This window comes from Phoenix dactylifera, unplaced genomic scaffold, assembly GCF_009389715.1.
Source record: "Phoenix dactylifera cultivar Barhee BC4 unplaced genomic scaffold, palm_55x_up_171113_PBpolish2nd_filt_p 000077F, whole genome shotgun sequence".
NCBI classification, from domain to species: domain Eukaryota; kingdom Viridiplantae; phylum Streptophyta; class Magnoliopsida; order Arecales; family Arecaceae; genus Phoenix; species Phoenix dactylifera.
Genome location: NW_024067676.1, coordinates 935,470 through 953,570, shown reverse-complemented (window position 1 = coordinate 953,570; position 18,101 = coordinate 935,470). Strand labels below are relative to the sequence as shown.

At 43.4% G+C, this 18,101-nt stretch overlaps 1 protein-coding gene across 1 annotated transcript; it reads right to left on the bottom strand.

The window, feature by feature from the left end:
* Positions 1-4,103: 4,103 nt before the first annotated feature.
* On the bottom strand, positions 4,104-17,164 carry LOC103715086 (ABC transporter C family member 14-like). The gene is given in 15 exon segments (XM_008802606.4): positions 4,104-4,683; positions 4,860-4,983; positions 4,985-5,008; positions 5,010-5,101; positions 5,678-5,705; positions 5,707-5,742; positions 5,828-6,133; positions 6,439-6,653; positions 7,601-7,895; positions 8,188-8,352; positions 8,553-9,182; positions 9,743-9,829; positions 10,545-10,865; positions 14,457-16,681; positions 16,811-17,164. Coding segments are annotated over 14 exon segments (4,533 nt in total). The 5' UTR covers positions 16,566-16,681; positions 16,811-17,164; the 3' UTR covers positions 4,104-4,582.
* Between the last annotated feature and the right edge of the window lie 937 nt (positions 17,165-18,101).

The following is an 18,101-nucleotide window of genomic DNA, read 5'->3' as shown; positions in this document are numbered from 1 at the left end:
TCATCAAAAGTAAAATCTAAAGGCGATTCGGACGTTACCTCTCATTTTCATTGGCCATGAAGCAGAAATTGGCCTTTTCCTCTTGTTCCTCATCCGATGAAGAGGATGATGAGTCAGAGTCGGATAGTGTTGTGACAAGAGCCTTCTTCTTCTTGTACTTGCTCCCCTTCTTCAGTAAAGGGCACTCAGCTCTTATATGACCCGGCTTCTTGCACTCGTAACACCCAATCCCTCATTTTCCCTTTCCTTACCTTTGTCCTTGCGGTAGGAATTTGAGGGGCCTCTCCTTTGATGATAGGACTTCTTGTGGTTGATGAATTTTCTGAATTTGCGCACAAGAAGAGCCTCACCATCATCTCCCTCAAGCTCTTCTTCTTCACTACTGCTGCTTGCAAGACAAGTCTTTATTAGATGATGTAGATTTAAGAGCTATTACCTTTTTCTTATGGGAGGACTCTTCTTCGCTGTGCTGCTTCATTGTGAGCTCGTGAGTCATTAGGGATCCAAGGAGCTCTTCAAGTGGAAGCTTGTTCAAGTCTTTAGCTTCTTGGATTGCCGTCACCTTGGCTTTCCCATGACCTTGGTAGACAGCGAAGAATTTTTCTGACAAGCTCACTGTTAGTATAGTTCTTGCCAAGGCTTTTTAGGCCATTGACAATGTCAGTAAACCTAGTGAACATGCATGTGATTGTTTCATTAGAATCCATTTTAAATAATTCATACTTATGAACCAATATATTTATTTTGGATTCTTTGACTTGATTCGTGCCTCATGGGTCACTTCAAGTCTGTCCCAAATCTCTTTTGCAGAATTGCAAGTAGAGACCCTATTGAATCATTTCTATCTAAGGCACAATAAAGCACATTCATAGCTTTAGAATTTAGTTGTGCCTTTCTCATGTCATGTTCATCCCAATCCTTTTCTAGTTTGGGTACCGTGACACCCTCTACATATATGGATGGGATGTATGGCCCATTTACTACAATGGTCCACATCTCATAGTCTTGGGCTTGGATGAATATTCTCATCCTAGCCTTCCAATATGAGTAGTCGGATCCATTAAAGAATGGGGATCTTTGGGTGGACTGACCCTCAATGTGGGAAGATCCAAATGGGGTTGTCATTTCGATCTTTCACTCTTGGGTGGAAGAGTTTAGGCTCTGATACCACTTGTTGCCCCAGATAGACAACCCAAGAGGGGGGGGGGGGGTGAATTGGGTTTTAAAATAATTTAGCTATTTAAAACGTTGTGGATGACTAATTTAAAACTATTGCAAGTTGTTTAATTAATTTGCTATGTGCTGTAAGTGATATGAGAGTAAGAGAAAGAGAGACAATCAATCACAAACACCAAGTTTTATAGTGGTTCGGAGCTAACCCTTGCTCCTACGTCCACTCCCCAAGTCTCACTTGGGAATTTACTATAACCCTTGGATTACAGCCGGTTGTTTTCCAAGCTCACAACCAAACTTGTTGTTTTACGAGCTCACAACGAACTCGGTCGGTTTTTTCCTGGCTTCACCGACTAGAAACCGCCCCGATTGTTTTCTCGGGATCACAATCGAACCCTTACACACGTTGGTTTTACACTCGGCTCACCAACCAACCTCAATACCCTTGATTCAATCCCCCGATTGAACCAAGTAAAGACCATGTGAAATAAAAGGTACAAACAGAAAACACAGCTTCTCAAAACGCAGATAAATAACAATATAAACAGAAGAAAAGTTAGAAGCCCTCCAACACGTTTGAGTTGGAGTTGAGTGGGGCTTCTCGAACTTCGGGTCTCCCTCTTGAATGTGTGGTCGACTTGAATGCAGGAGGAGGGCTTCTTTAATTGCTGGGAAGAGGAAGTTGGATTGGAGTTAATTGCCGCTCTTCCCTCTTTTCGTTGAAGAACAGGTTGCAGAGATTGAATGCTTGATTACTTTGAGTGGAATAGTTGTTCTCTACTTTGCTACAGTCCTCTGTGGCTATTTAAACCAACCCCCACGGAAAACTAGCCGTTAGAGACCTTTTTCTGCCCGTTCTGCACACTCTGCACAGCCTGACAATATGTCCGTTGGTGGGTTGGAGTCGACTCGCGCGATCAGGAGTCGACTCGGCTGTAGCGGGAGTCGACTCATGCTTTTCTGAAGTCGACTCGGCAACTGTTTCGGATTTAAATTAAAGTAGCCTCTTCGACTGGGAGTCGACTCATCTTGACCCGGAGTCGACTCGCCAACTTCTGGAGCTGACTTGGCATTTTCGGAGTCGGCTCATCCCATGAAGTCCACGGAGCCAATTTTCAACTTGGCCAACTCGAGTCGACTCGACTGTCCTGGGAGTCGACTCGGCGCTCAGAGCCCGAACTTCCGATCTTCTGTCTTTTGGCTCGTCCAGTCTTGGAGTCGACTCGAACTTCCCCGGAGTCGACTCGACTCTCAGTTTCCGAAACTAAGTCTTCTGCCCTTTTGGTGTACCGCTGCCTTTGAGTCGACTCGAGCTTTCTAGGAGTCGACTCGGCTCTCAGACACAGGCAGATTGGTCTTCTGTCTTCTTTAGGGTCGCGGTGTCTAGGAGTCGACTCGCGTATTGCGGGAGTCGACTCGAATCTCAGAGTCCGAAAAATGTTCTCTGACTTTTTCCTTGTGTTCCTCTGAGAGTCGACTCTCACTTTCTTTGGAGTCGACTTGCCAACCATCGGAGTCAACTCGCGTTCCACTGGAGTCGACTCGAATCTCAGACCCGAAAACTGCTCTCTGACTTTTCTGCCTGTGACTCCTAGGAGTCGACTCATACTATCCTGGAGTCGACTCGATGAACATCGGAGTCGACTCGCGCAGTTCAGGAGTCGACTCGCTGACAGGTTTTGAGTTGATGCTTTCTGTTCGTCTGTCTGTTCTCAGTCGGAGTCGACTCGTACTGATCCGGAGTCGACTCGAGCTCGTGCCAGTGAACTTGATACGCTTGGAGTCGACTCGTGATACTCTGGAGTCGACTCGAGTCTTAGACTTTGGTTCAAGCTGACTTCTTAACTTATCCAAAATATTATGAACCAAGTCTAGAGACACTTAGACAAGATTTTCACTGAAACACTTAATTGAATTCATTAGTAAACAAGAGATATACTCAAATGCTTTGAGCTCATCAAAATCAAATAGGGTTTTAATCAATCACTCCACAAAGGATAAAAAGGAAAAAAAATAAACATAATGACAAAAAAAGTATCAACCAAAACCTTAATCAAAACCAACATGTTCATGTAATATTTTTCGATCTACAGATTCAACATTATTTTTACAAAATAATTAATTTTTTTCGTACGTAAGACAGTAGAATTGGACTATACCCACGTGTTCATGTAAATTGGTTTTAACGTTCTGTTTAAATATCAAATGTACAAGAAGGCTGCTGTCTCAAAAATCCTGTGCTCTATCCTTTTTTCTTCCTCTAGTAACATGGAGTTATAAGGTTAGGCTATGATAAAGGTAAATTCAATGGAATAAGAATTTTATTAATAAGGCAGCTAAAATATCCAAGTTCTTGTACACTGAAGGAACAGGAAGAGCATTAACAAGTGCAACACTTCGCAGTGAATAAAGACTTTGGTCTGATTGATCATCAGCAAATTAGAGTTTGTTGTTAGGAGTGTACAAGTTCTGAGGACTGTTGATTGCACATCATATTTTATCAGCTTGGGCAAAGGCATTACATCAAGATACTAAAGGGAGCGTACTAGTTTACTGGAGAGGAACTAATGCTTGCTGGAAAAGTTGAAGCCCAGAGAGACTTATTCTGCATTATTTATTCAATTAGATGGAGAGGGAGAGAGAGAGAGAGAGAGAGAGAGAGAGAGAGATGGGTCATGACATGGGTCATGACACAAGCATCAAATCTTTTGAGAAAACTTGTGCCTGGCTTTGTTCACATAGATTCCATTAACATTTTTGGGTGTTGGAGAACGTACTGGCATAGAAAGTCTAAGAAGCAACGAAGTTGCAGAGATTGATCTCAAGCTTATACCTGCGACCAAAGTGAAGAACCATACATATAAAATCCTACTTGATGTGCACCAAAAGCCTGAAAGTTTCTCTGAAGGGAGACGAGGAACAATTGTTCAGAACAAAAAATTGCTACAGGAGGAGGAGAAATTTTATTTCAAGGTTGGAGCTTATGTACTGCAAAATTTTCTGCTGCCTCACTGCCACTATTACATGGCAAAAACCAGTTACAAAACATAATTCTTCAAAGTTGGAGTTTGACCAAGTGTTTCAGCAGGTGGTTTCCTGAGTCAGAACCACCAGTCAATCACAGCTCAACAAGAGCTATGAAATTGAGTAATGGAGATCGAATAAATGTCATTCACTTATGAAGTATCCTACAACCACCCGATAATGTACCTTTCATCTCTCCACATCGTTGGCTCTTAAATATATATATATATTCATATGTTCTGCTACTCCAGACAAAATTCTTTCAGGATTCAGCACCATCAACTGCCACCCAGCCTGCGAGTTAGGATTTTAAACATTGATGTTTCTTTTGACCGAGGCAGGCCCATTTCTCCAATTTTTGCAAAATTCTGCTTACTCAAGTGACCTATAAATCAGAAGAGCGGTTGGCATACTCTTGAACCAATGCCCCGAAGAGGGATGGGCGTTCGATCAACTTGGCTGGCTTGTCGAACTCCTTTGCTAGTCCTGGTATGACATTAAAAATCAAGTATTATATCTGTGAGACTGTGATGTACCCAATGCTAAGTATGAGGTCATTGATGAAATGAAGAAAAACACTAAATACTACATTAAGTAGTGAGATACAAAAACTACTTTGACTCCATCAAATTCTCTCTTTTTAAGAAAAAAAAGAACATTACCTGCATCTATAACCAAAACTCTGTCGCAGTCCATGACTGTGGGTATTCTGTGAGCAATGCTGATGATTGTACAAGCTGAAAAGTCTTCTCGAATGATCTTTTGAATCACAGCATCAGTTTGTGAAATCCACTGAAGCAGTTGCCTCATCCCATGAACAAGATGCGGCTATGTTTCAACATAACCCGTCCAAGACAGAGAAGCTGCCTCTGTCCCACACTCCAATTCTCTCCATTGTCAACCACTGAGAATGTCAATTAAGAAATGCATAAGCTACGGAAAAGGGAATATCATAAAGGATAGAGGCGAGCCAGAGATCGTGAACGTTCAACAATAACTAAATGAACGAGCTGGTTTCTTCTTCTTTTTCAAGTTTCTTTCTGTGTTTTTTTTAATAAAAAGCCTTACTACATGGACGTAGCTCTGCACCAGATCACAGTATTCCATATTCCATTAAATGGTACTTCCCAGTGTTTAGTTTCATCAAGTTCTACACAGCCAACTTAGAACCACATTTCTTGACATATGTTATTCCAATATTGATCTATTTAACTGTGATTATACTGCTGAATTGTATAAAAACTGGGAATTCTGAGCCTTAACAAGACATAATACAGGCACTACAGCATTCTCAAATCACAATCACTCCAAGTGCAACCTTTGCTTGACCCTTGAAACAACTTTTTCTTCTTTTCCTATTTTTTGAGAAAAAATGGAAGGCAACCCTCTAATATTAACAAGTAGAAGAAGCCAAAAGGAAAAGCAAAGAATATTTGGTTTGCCAAGCAATAAACCAACTAAGAAAAGAGAAAGAGGATACCCAGTGCATCAAGCTTCTCAGTTTTTGAAAGTAACAGCATCTTTGAGCTGGCAACGCTCAAGGGCCTGTAAAGAAGCAAATTTGGAGACAACTGTCAACTAAACAAATACTGCCAACAACATTTGTTTGGATTTTATACTAAACTAATACCTGCCATATCTCATCATCTGAATACATTCCAATTGGGTCAACGTTGCTTCGAACTGTTCCTTCAAACAGAACTGGTTCTTGAGGAATAATACCAAAGCGTGACCTGAGATCATGAAGACCCAAAGTACAAATGTCTACTCCATCTATGATTATTTGCCCCCCAGAAGGCTCTACTATTCTGAAAAGAGTTTGTATCAATGTTGACTTGCCACTCCCAGTCCTTCCCACAACTCCTATTTTCTCTCCTCCATGGATGCTAATTGTAATGCCTTTAAGAACTAAAGGAGTGTTTGGTCGATATCTAACCTGCACAAGCAGAAGGCATAACTCAATTTAGCACAACTCTCACCATATGCCAAGATATAAATTGTAAAACAACGATAAAAAGTAGGAACAAGGTTTCAAAGATAAAACTACATGCAGCCTCATAGGCTTTGGTTATCTGGATCTTCGACTAACAACACTAATTCAACAACTTTTAAGTATTTTACGAAGTAATTGAAGACTAGAACTGACACTCTATAAAAAAAACATATTAACTTCAAAAACCACTTGAAAGTTTCATAAAGTTTTGGTTTAACTGCACGAGTAAAAGAAAGTTTTCCGGTAACCTTTAAATCCTTGATAATGACATCTCCTCTGGTTGGCCAATTCGGTGATGGAAGACAATCTTTGATCTCCCAAGCTGCCTCCGAAGGAATATTGCAGAACTGTTTTATCCTTTCTACTGAAACCATCCTATTCTCTATAAAGCAACTAATCCATATGGTCCAAAACACAACAGAGTTGAGAGAGAGACCATAAGAGAGAGATAGACCAACATACTCTGCAACACGGAAACAAACATTAATTCCTGCATATTTCATGGTAGCTCATAATAATTGTTCTTTAGAATATGAATGTATGAGGTGCATTGTGAGGAGACAACAGGCCTTTAAATCCTTGACCTTAAAAGTAAAACAATAATGCATGATTTTTTTTTCTTCTACTAATCAACATACTGACAAAAGTTGCATAGCAGAATTTTCATGTCTCAAGAGATAACCTTATTTTAGATTTCTGTAGTAAAACTAATGAACAAATTTTCTTCTATCAAACCTTCTCATCTTCCCTAAACTCTTTCCATATCTAAGGAAATTCTGGAGGTTTGCTCCATGGTTGCATGAGCTCAAACTGTAAATTAGGTGCACTCCCTACCCACCAACTTGTCTTCTAGGTCTCATGACAGGCCCCTCCCTTGCCTTCAATTGCTTCACGAAAGAGTTGACATCAGGAGAGCAGGTCAATCAGTTCTTCCGTGCAATGTTTTGACTACAAGCTGTTCTCATGGTTGACCCTATATTAATGGGAAATGAATTGGAGGTTGGTGATGATGAGATTCTTATATTAAGTCATCCAAACACAAACTTTGGGCAATGACACTAAAAAATTCCTAAAACTCGATATCTGATACCATCTTATTTGGTATGTACTATGCTATTTTAACATGAATTTTAGACATTCAATGCTGTAATGGAAAGGAAGATGATGCATCTGAGGACTTTCAGATTTCGCTGGACCGATGTTAGGTGTACATGATATGGAGGTCTTGCAGCTACCCAAAGAACCTAAATCGATTTATTCTGCAACCACCCCCACCCCAACATGTTCATTTAACGACTATCTCAGCATCTTATGATTTATATAGACAAATAGTCAAATGTGCTTGCATTTTAAAGACCATTAACATGCAAATGGTCGATACTAGTGATACCAGTGACTTCATATAGATACCTGGTTTTATAAAACTGCTAGGCAGCATGACCATGAGCAAAGCAGCGATACAGAGAAGAAAACTTCCTATCAATTCTAGCCGGAATCCCAGCCACTCATTGGAACCATTGTTGTGAAAATCCATGCGTAAGCTTGAATTGACTCTGTCCAAATTTTCCTGGAAAAACCTTTCCTCCTTTCTGAAGCACCGGATTGTCATGACGCCCTGAATGGTCTCTGAGAAGTGATGGATAACCGGTGCCTTTGTGATTGAGTCAAGACGAGTTAACTCCCGAGACGTTGCTATATAATACCCCTGCAGCCAAGACAGCAAAGAGAGAGTTGAAGGCTAAGGATCTTATTTAATTCTGCTTTGTCTTTCTTAGATTCATTGCCACGGTCGTAAACTACAGTAATCATACTTTAGCTTTCTCCTTAGGTGAGTACATCTCATCCTGGAGAAAAATATCTTTTTTTTTTTAAGAAAAGTCTGAAAGATAAATAATTAGCTCTCAAACAACATGCATATAAAAAGCATGACTTTGTTTTGACATGAAATATGGGAACCATGAGGGCATGAATTATTCGTTTTGATGACTGAAACATACCCGGTACCAGATGTTCAGCCATGCCAGTGGAAGCACGGCTATGGCTGTTTGCCAGGCAACCTGACACGTAACTATGATGATGCCAAGCACTGTGATGTACATTGAAACAGTTAATCCTACAAAGAAAGGAAGAAAAAGATCGATGTTGGTTTGATCGGATGATGCCTGGAAAAAAATAGATAAGTCACAAAAGTCAGATCAATCCACATGAATAGCCAACAACCAGAATCATAAGAAGAAGAAGAAGAAGGACCCGAAAGCATGAACCGACCGGAAACATTGTACTTAAATCATCTGGATATTATACAGATCAAGACACCAGGCATGTGTAAAATAAAACCAATATCAAAGAAAGCGAGACCTACCCTGGTAAGAATTCTTCCAGAAGGGGTAGTGTCAAAGAATGACATTGGTGCATGCAGGATACTGTTAAGAATCTGCTTGAAAAAGATCTGGGCAGTGATGAGCCCCAAGTATGATACAAGAAAGGACCTGGCTGCGATGAAGACAACTGAAACTGCTGCTATAGTCACATAAACTTGAATGAATAAGGAAGGGTGGAATGAAGCTGTATTCTCCTCGGAAGTTTCATATGCCAACCAGTAGTCACTTGCCATTAACGCACCTTGCCACACAATTGAAACCGCCAACACTGCCACCACCCCCCACCAACCCCAAGCCTCAGTGATGTATAACTTGTACACACGCCAGCTGACATGACCACTCTCCCTTTCCTCCTCCTTTATCAGTTTAGAAGTGCCCTTTTCTGTATTTGGAGAGATTGCAGAACCACTCTCCCCATTAGACTTCTCCAGATTTGTGGCAGGTTTTTCTGATAGTCTCGAGTGATGCTCTGTGTGTACACTAGTAGAGCCACTCTGTTCAACAAGCTCCATAGAACTGTCATGAGCAGCAACAAGTGCTGCGAAATCTGAGCCCGACTCTAGTAATTCACTGTATTTTCCAGATTGTACAATTGCGCCATCTCGCATGACCTTTTTTTTGATTATGGGGAGAGGAGAAAAAAAAATATTTAGCCAATTGCCAAGAACTCATCAATATTGAGGAACGATCAGCTAATTTAGAGAAGTAATATGACAAATTTGTAAAGTTTATAAGGAGAATGCTTATGAAAAACATTTATAGCAGACCCAATATATAAAATAGGAAAAAGATCTACTGACAGTCTGACACCTTTTTTGTAATAACACAGGAATACTCTCATCATGTTGACAACTAGTATGTATGAGGAACCAAGCAAAGAGGGAAAAAATACAAGAAAAATAGTAGCTAGAACTTCAACATAGGAAACAAATGAAGACGGATTCATGACAATTTTATCTTAAGATATCATTACTAACTAATCATTTTTTGAAAAAAAAAAGATGTTACTAGCTAATTTAAAGCAGCAACAGAAAAAGGCAAATGATGAAGCAAACATCATTTGTCAATTTCTACACAAATTCCCAATGAGAAATTATACAGCATCTGAAACTATTCTCCTCACCTCAAATTTGACATTCAAGAGTACTCAAGAAAGGAAAATAGCACTTACTAATATGAGGTCAGCATTATGCAGGAAGTCTACTTGGTGTGTTACGAGCACAATAGTCTTCTCCTTGAGCGCACCCCTTACACATTCCTACAACAATAAGATAAAAGTTATGATTCTACTTCCAAAATAGTCTATGGAACAGTACTTATGACATATTAACGAGTTTTCGGAAAAAAGATTTATATTAACAAGAAAGCATGCGTTTCGATTCACTCATAAATTGACATATCCTCTGCATACAATGGGAAAGCCCCAGAGGCCAACAAGCATGTTGGGCCTCTCCAAACTCTCCAAATCTAATGCCATGGATTAAGAGAGAGAGGAGGAGAGGAGGGGGGGGGGGGGGGGGGGGGGGGGGTTCATCTTCTTCCACATAAAAGGGAACCAACAGTTGTTGGATCATAGTTTTTGGTTGCTGACCAGATTTTCTCTCGAACGGGACTTTCTTGCACGTGCATTGCATATGATAGACTCTAGTGTTAATAATTGGAAAGCAATTTGTTCTTCGACAAAAAAACAGCAAAAAAAGAACAGAATTGATAGATAATGGAATAGACTCAAGGAGAAAAAGTGAATGGGGAGTCCCCTTGTGTCCACATACAAAAGGGAGGGTCAAACCATCAAGCTCAATTATCACTTTTGCAATTGGAGCTCACCATGTTTAAGTGTTTAAGGAGGGGAAATCAATATAATATAATTATATGTAACTTGTCTTTGATCTCCTTAAACTTTCACCTACAGACATAGGCCACAATAATGTAAGTTACCATCAAGAGACTAACACCAGAAGAGAAACAGTCACCTTGAAGATCTCTGATCCAGTGTGAGCATCGACAGCACTGAAGACATCATCAAGGAGGTAGATATCACAATCCTGATAAACAGCCCTGGCAAGCTGTATACGTTGCTTTTGTCCACCGCTGAGATTGATCCCTCTCTCCCCAATCTCAGTCTGGTCCCCAAACTCCATCATTTCCAAGTCCTTCTCCAAGCAACAAACCCGGATGACTTCCTTGTATTTTTCCCGATTCATTGGTTGTCCAAACAAGATGTTGTCTTGAATGGTTCCATTTTGGATCCATGCCGTCTGTGATACGTAGGCCGTGCTCCCACAAACGTTGACCTGCCACCATAATATTGAATGAGAATCAGACTGAAGGTTAGCCAAAGGAATTTAACTGCAGTTATGATACAACAGTGGTGGTGTTAGTGATGATGACAGTTAAATCGAGTCTAGATCCTCAACTCCTTGTTTGTTAGAACTTGTTTAAATTATAAATTTTATAATTTATAGTTACCGATAAATTTTATAAAAGTAGGGAAATATACCTCTTTGATACAAAGCTTACAGTGTTGTAAAGAAAAGACAAGGTGAAACACAGAAATGATAACTGATGATGATAGTATTGAGCTCACCAATTTCAACTGATTCAACAAAATTTAAAGGGACAAGGTACATGTACATCTAACACCCAGTGGGGTTTTCAAAACAAATAACTTTGTAAAACAAACTCCATTTAAACACAATTAGACATGACTTCCTTGTCTTTAAATTCCATAACAATCTAAAAACATGAAGTATTGTGATAATAAAAACTGTACTTTATAACCCTTAAACTAGATGGTAGCTGCTAATATCCCTTAATATTGGTAATGGCTTCTGTAATAAAGAAAAATTGAGAAGTGAAAGGCAAGGAAACAATTCTTTTCTAGTTGATGGTAACACTACTGTTACAGCATTGCTGATCTAATAATACACGAACACATTAAAAAGCTTATTTACCATAGGAGCTGTTTGGTTGATGGGTTTTATTAAAACGATATACAAAAGCTCAAAATGAACAAGTTTTATAAAAATAAATGTTTGGTTGTTTTCCATAAGATCTATTTTGTCAAAATAGATGAGTCATAAAACCTGAAAAATGAGTTTTATGAAAAACAAGTCTTCATTTATTTTCATCAAATTTATTTTACAAAGAATCATGTTTTACAGATGGCTATTTTCTATATTTAAGATTTATTATCTTGATAACAAGCAATAAACATATACATGAGTAAATACCTCACTCACTGAACCATGAACACGTGATTTGTCCAGATGAAGCCGACATAGTATACTTCTGATTGACATTTTTATTATGAACGAAAAACTCAACTCCACGGTTAAATCCATCTGTCTAATAAATACAAACAACAATTCACTGGATGGGAATGAAAGAGGAGCATTAATGCAAATTCTATTTGCCCAGATTGGCAACTCAATTGGTTTTTGAGGCACACCATAGAAACAATACAGGGAAAATATGATGCAAGGTGAATATTCTCTATGGGTATTGATATGAGCTCACCGTCTTGAGTTTGTCAATCCTAAACAACTGTTTAGAGCATAGTAATTAACACAATTGCCAACATATCGGCAATATTGTCATATAATCCATGATTCTTTCCTTTTTTGCCCCTTAACTATTCTCAGGTCATCAAGTAATCAAAAATTCTTTATTTACTCATGGAGTTTTGAAGGAACACACATAAACTACAAACTAATTAATGTTTACTGGTGTGGCCTTATTACTGCTTGTTTTGTTTATTGATAACATCATTTTTTAACAATTTTACTCTAATTTTTTAGTTTTAAAAATTTCAACATTTTTCAAACTCTCTATCAAATCACCATATTTTTTTCCCCAATCTCAAGTCTGATCTTATGTACAAGTCTAGCCATGATAAAATCTCGTTCGGTCAGTATCACCGCAAACTTTTTGCCATGAATACTGCACTTTCTCGCTGTCCAGCATGTATGTACGTACGTAAAAGAAGTCTAGCCATGATAAAAGAAGTTTGAATGAGTGGAGTACTTTTTAATTTTTTTTAAAGAAAGTAGCCTACTTTTTCGCTGTCCTGCAGTAGCATAAAAGGCTGTACATATGAGCACATGTACAAACATGAAACATGCAATCTCTCTCATGCCACGTCCTTTACCCTGTTCCTTTCACAGATTCACCGCTCACCTCTCTCTCTCTCTCTCTCTCTCTCTCTCTCTCTCTCTCTCTCTCTCTCTCTCTCTCTCTGCTTGCTAGACAGGAAGGGACAAACCCATCCTCACATAGCTGCCCCCACTGACCCTCCCACCACGCCAACAAAATATTCGATGTGCGCAGAATGAACGTATGTTGGACACTCCGGCAGATTTTATCATACCCTCCCCTCCCCTCCTTAGGCCGGCTCAATGACCTCTCTGGGCTCCGGCACGAACCCTCCGTGTGAGTATGTCACACCTGGCACCACCGAGACTACTAGTGGATCAGTAATCCTTCCAAACCTCGTATCAAAGCAGAAAGTATCTGGTCTCCTCAATTTAATCGATGCTCGCATGTTTCGAACTCGAAACTACTTGGTTGGAAGTAAGATTCATTTTGATGAGCTACTACCTCAGTAGCTTCACCGCTCACCTTTTAGCAATATTTTTATAAAAAGAGAAAAAAAAGAGCACACATAGTGCCAAAACTTATGTCCTTTCTTCTCCGCAAAATGCAAACAAAGTTCCCAGCTTCCATGCATGATGAATAAAGATATCCATGATACCTATACAATTATTTTTATGCGTTTGTCGGCATGGGCCGTTCATGCTGCTACCTAACCGCAAAATAATTTTTTATTTTTTTGTTTTTTTTGTTCAGTCGGCCAGGGTCCGCTTATGGACGCACCGAACCATTTAAAAAGCAGACAAAAAGCCGGCAAACAGAGAGGCGCGTCAACACCGGCATGTGAGAGGGCGTAGCTTCCTATGGTACGATTTTATTAATTAAACCGCCTGCGCCGTTTTGCTAACGGCACGTGCGCACGCAGCATTTAGTTCACGTGACAATGCCCGGTTCCTCCCAGTTTCTCGTCACTGACATGTGACATACTCCTGCGTGGACCCCACCACCCACGTGGCTCGTTTCAACGTGACACGACGCACGGCATTTACTTCACGTGACACCGCGCGCCGATCACTATGAGGCCCGTGGGTTTCCCACGGAGTACTTGCACGTGCTTCCCTAATTTTTCTTGCGTCGTTCACTGTCTTAATTAAATAACAAAATCCCGGTACAACCCCCCCCCCCCCCTCGTAGAGCTACGAGACACAACGCTCAAATGCTCCACGGAAGAAGAAACGGGTGGCCACCAAGGTAGTAGCCTGGTGGTAAGGGGGCGATAATTCCGCCCAAGTTGCCCGGGTTCGAAACGCGCGGGCGTCGATTAAATTAGGGAACCGGATGCCCCACGCCCGGCTGGCTTGTTGGCGGTTATGCTTTCCTTCCACTTGTACCAAGGTGGCGCTGGGGTGACGTACCCACACGTGAGGCGGTGAACCCAGTGGGGTGAGCCCACAGGTCGGGGAAGGCACGCGAAACCTGCGACCTGTATCGAACATTCCCTGGTGGAAGGGGGGCTCAGTAATGGGGCTGCTACGCGGGTGGGCTGGTCCCTCCCCCTCCCCTCCTATTCTTTTACCAAAAAAAAAAAAAAAAAAAAAAGAAGAAACTGGTACGATATCACCTGAAGTGTCGTTGTACCGGACATTCTCTCACGCTATAATGCCCGTTATAATGACCTTCTATCATAGCGGGATGATTTGGGTGCATGAAATGAACGGCCAGATATGCATCAAAGTGAGAGAGTGGGGAAATTAAAAAAAAAAACAGAAAGAGAGGGGGGGGTAAGCGTGTACCTTGCCGGAGATCTTGTGCATCTCTCCGAGAAGGCAGGAAAGGAAAGACGACTTCCCGGATCCGACGGTTCCCACCACGGCCGCGAGCGCGCCGCGGCGGATCGCGACGTCGATCCCCTTCAGCGCGGCGTCAGCGTCCTCCGCCTCGTCGTCCCAGGCGAACGCCCCATTTCGCACCTCGATGGCGAGGCCGTCCCCGTGATCATCATCACCGCCGTGCAGGCGCTGGACCGCGCCGTCCTCCAGCTCGCCGCTGGTCATGTACGCGTCGAGGCGTTCCAGAGAGATTATCGCCTGGGAGGCCGAGATGAGGGCCTGCGGGAAGTTCCGCATCGGCTCCTGGAGGATCCTAAAGAAGGAGGTGGCGGTGAAGACCAGGCCGGCGTCCAGCGGCACCCCGACCGCCACGCAGGTGCCGAACACGAGCGCCCCGACCAGCACCGGCGCGCTCCACAGCACGATGATGTTCCCGGAGATGGAGTACATGAACTTGGCCAGCCAGCCGTACTCCCCTTCCCGGAATTGCTTGATCCGCCGCTCGAAATGCTGCTCCCAGGCCTGGAACTTGATGACGCGCATGTAATTTAGCATCTCGTTGGTGGCCTTCATGCGCTTGTCGCGCATGCCCATGAGGGAGAACTGGTAGCGGTTGTTGCGGCGGGTGCCGAGGACGACGAAGAGGATCACGCCGGCGATGCCGACGACGGCGGAGGTGACGGAGGGGCCGAGGTAGACGTAGAGGAGGCCGAGGGCGGTGCCGACCTGGAGGGGCATGAGCCAGATGTAGTGGATCTGGAGCATCATGTCGGCGAGCTGCTGGGCGTCGACCGCCATGTAGTTCACGATCATGCCGAGGCCGTGGGACTGGCGGGCGGAGCAGGAGAGGCGGAGGCCCTTGTTGTAGAGGGCGGTGATGAGGGTGGAGCGGAGGAGCATGCCCAGCTTGGCGGAGTGGAAGTTGTACTGGTGGGAGGCCAGGACCTCCACGAACTTGGCGGCGAGTAGGGTGGCGCAGAGGTAGTAGCCCTCGGAGAGGGAGGACCGGCGGCCGGAGGTGTAGTCCACGAAGCGGTTGATAAGGGTGGGGCCGATGTACATGACGACCAGGCGGACGACGGAGAGGGCGGCGGTGAACAGGAGGTTGGGCCAGAAGCAGAGGATGAGGGTGGTCCGGACGGGGTGGGCCGACCGGACCGCCGGCCGGGGCCACTTGGACTGGAACAGCTCGTACATCCGCTCCGCCCGGTGGTCCAGCGCCAGGGACGGAACGTCGTCCAGATTCAGCGGCGACCGGTAACCCTTCGAGATCAGAGGGTTCATCCAGCTCCACGTGGCGCGGGAGAGGAGCGAGGCGGTGGCGTAGGGGGTGACGTTGGGTTTCCGGTCGTTGAGGCCGGAGTCGGACCGGGACGGCGGCTCGTCCGCGGCGGGGAGGTTCTGGACGGAGACGCCGGTGGAGCCGGAGACGGCGAGGAAGAGGAGGGGGAGGGAGATGACGAGGGCGATGAGGGAGAGGACGTCATCGGGGAAGATCGGGGCGGCGGCGTCGAAGCGGAAGATGGCGGAGGCGGAGAGGAGGGCGGTGAGGATGACTCCGGCGATCCAGTAGGTCCGGAGGGTGGCCGGGTGGGTAACGGCCCGGAAGCGCTTCTCGTGGGCGATGAGCGCGGCGGCAGCAGTGTGACAGAGGAATTGGAGGAGGACGAAGGCTGCCTCGGCGAGCTGCCACTGGGATCGGGGGAGGCGGGTGAGGGCAAGGACGAGGAGTACGGCGTATGAGGCGGCGAAGAGGGAGGAGATCGCGAGGGCGAGTTTGAACCGGAGGTCAGTCCGGATAACGACCCGGGACGCGGCCAGCAGAGGCTTACGCGAGTCAGAGTCCGGTTCTCCGCCGCCTCCACGGCGGCGGAGTAAGCGGGAGCAGAGCTTGTGGAGGGCGAAGGCGAGTAAGAGGAGTAGGAAAACGGCGTCGACGGCGGAGAAGAGAAGGCGCTGCGGGCACGGGGAGAGGAAAATGAAGCGGAGCCATTGGAGAGGCTGATGGATCGAGGAGGAGGGCTTGCACGTGAGAGAGTTGAACCAAGAAGAGGAAGAAGAAGAAGAAGCCATTGTGCTGGTGGCTTATTTCCTTATTCTTGCTGTTCAAAAATTATGAATGAAATAAATAAAGGAGATAAGAGTTTCCTATGCTTCCCCTGCTTCAGCTATCTCTTCCTCCCTGCTTCCTGTGAGAAAACAAAAGACATGGTGAGGGAGTGCAACTAAAGAGTCTCGCATAATTGGGGTCGGAGATGATTTGAAGCAGTATAATATTTTGTTTTCATAGTGAGAACTGGGAAGGGGTGGGTGTGTACTTTTGTAACTATATGATTGCCCTTCAAAAGAAAGGGAAGGGGGAGAGGGAAAAGAAGGAGAGCTTTTTCGGTGCATGGGGTTCCGGGAATCTGCGAGTCTATCTGCCGTTTTAAAGATTGCGTTCAATCTTGATAAGCAAGAGGAGAGGGAGAGAGAGAGCGTGTGACGCGGTTCCTTCGGGATTCGGAATACCAAACGCTTGGGGAAGGAAACTGTGTAGATACTGGATAGAATAACATAACAAATAGTTGCTCGAGCGAAGAGTTTGTCGTCTTGGACATATTAAAAGAAAAGCCGAGTACGAAGATGTATGGCTGGAAACCTTAAGACGTGACGCCGTTGCGAGCATAGCCGAGAGAAATTAACATTATGGCATATTTATACCCCACTAAAAAGAACTATACATATATATTTACTTATTTTGTAAGAAAGAGGGGAAAGCCTCATGGAGTTCATTGAGACGTGTAAAATGTAGCTTCCATGTCAAACTATCTGTTATAAATTCACAAAAATACAATGTGACTAAGAAAATTTTTTGTATGTCATACTTGTTACCTGATTTAGATGCCAAATAGTGAGATAAATGTGAATTGTTAGATCTTTTAGGTACCCCCATCATGACATTCTCCACTAGATTAAAGAAAGTGACCTGCATATGTTGCAGCATTGTCATTTATTATTGAATTTAATTCATACTTAAATTTTTTATGTAAATGGAATTATAGCCACAAATGTCGAGGGTTTCTTTCGTAGAATCGCGGCCAACATGGACAATAATTGTGAATGAATGTTTTTTTTTTTAGCCACAACCGTGGAATGTTTCTTTTATAGAATCTCGATCAATTTGGACAGTAATCGTGGATAATTTTTTTTTAAAATGTACATTATGTGAAGGCATGCGTCGGTTCATTCGACGGCCTCATACCTCGCCCAAAATAGCTAATCGCACATATTTTGCAAGTGACCAACAGTGGAAGACTCCCATTAGGAGTCTTCTTCTTCTGCAATGACTCTGGGACGAAGCTGGAGTTCTAGGATCGTCGAGATCCTAGGGCTCCTCTATAAAACGGCATCCCTTTCCTTTAGGACTCTCTATTGAAGAGCATCACACCTCTTCTTCTTTTTTTCTCCCTCTTTCCCCCTACTTTGTCTATTTACTCTCATTGTGCCCGTTGGGAATTGAGGCCGAGGACACTGCTGGAGCCAAGGCAAAGCTTCGGCCTTCCTTCTCATTGCTTTCTCTTCTCCCTACGACCTTAAACCACCGGCACCGGCAGAGAAATTGGCAAG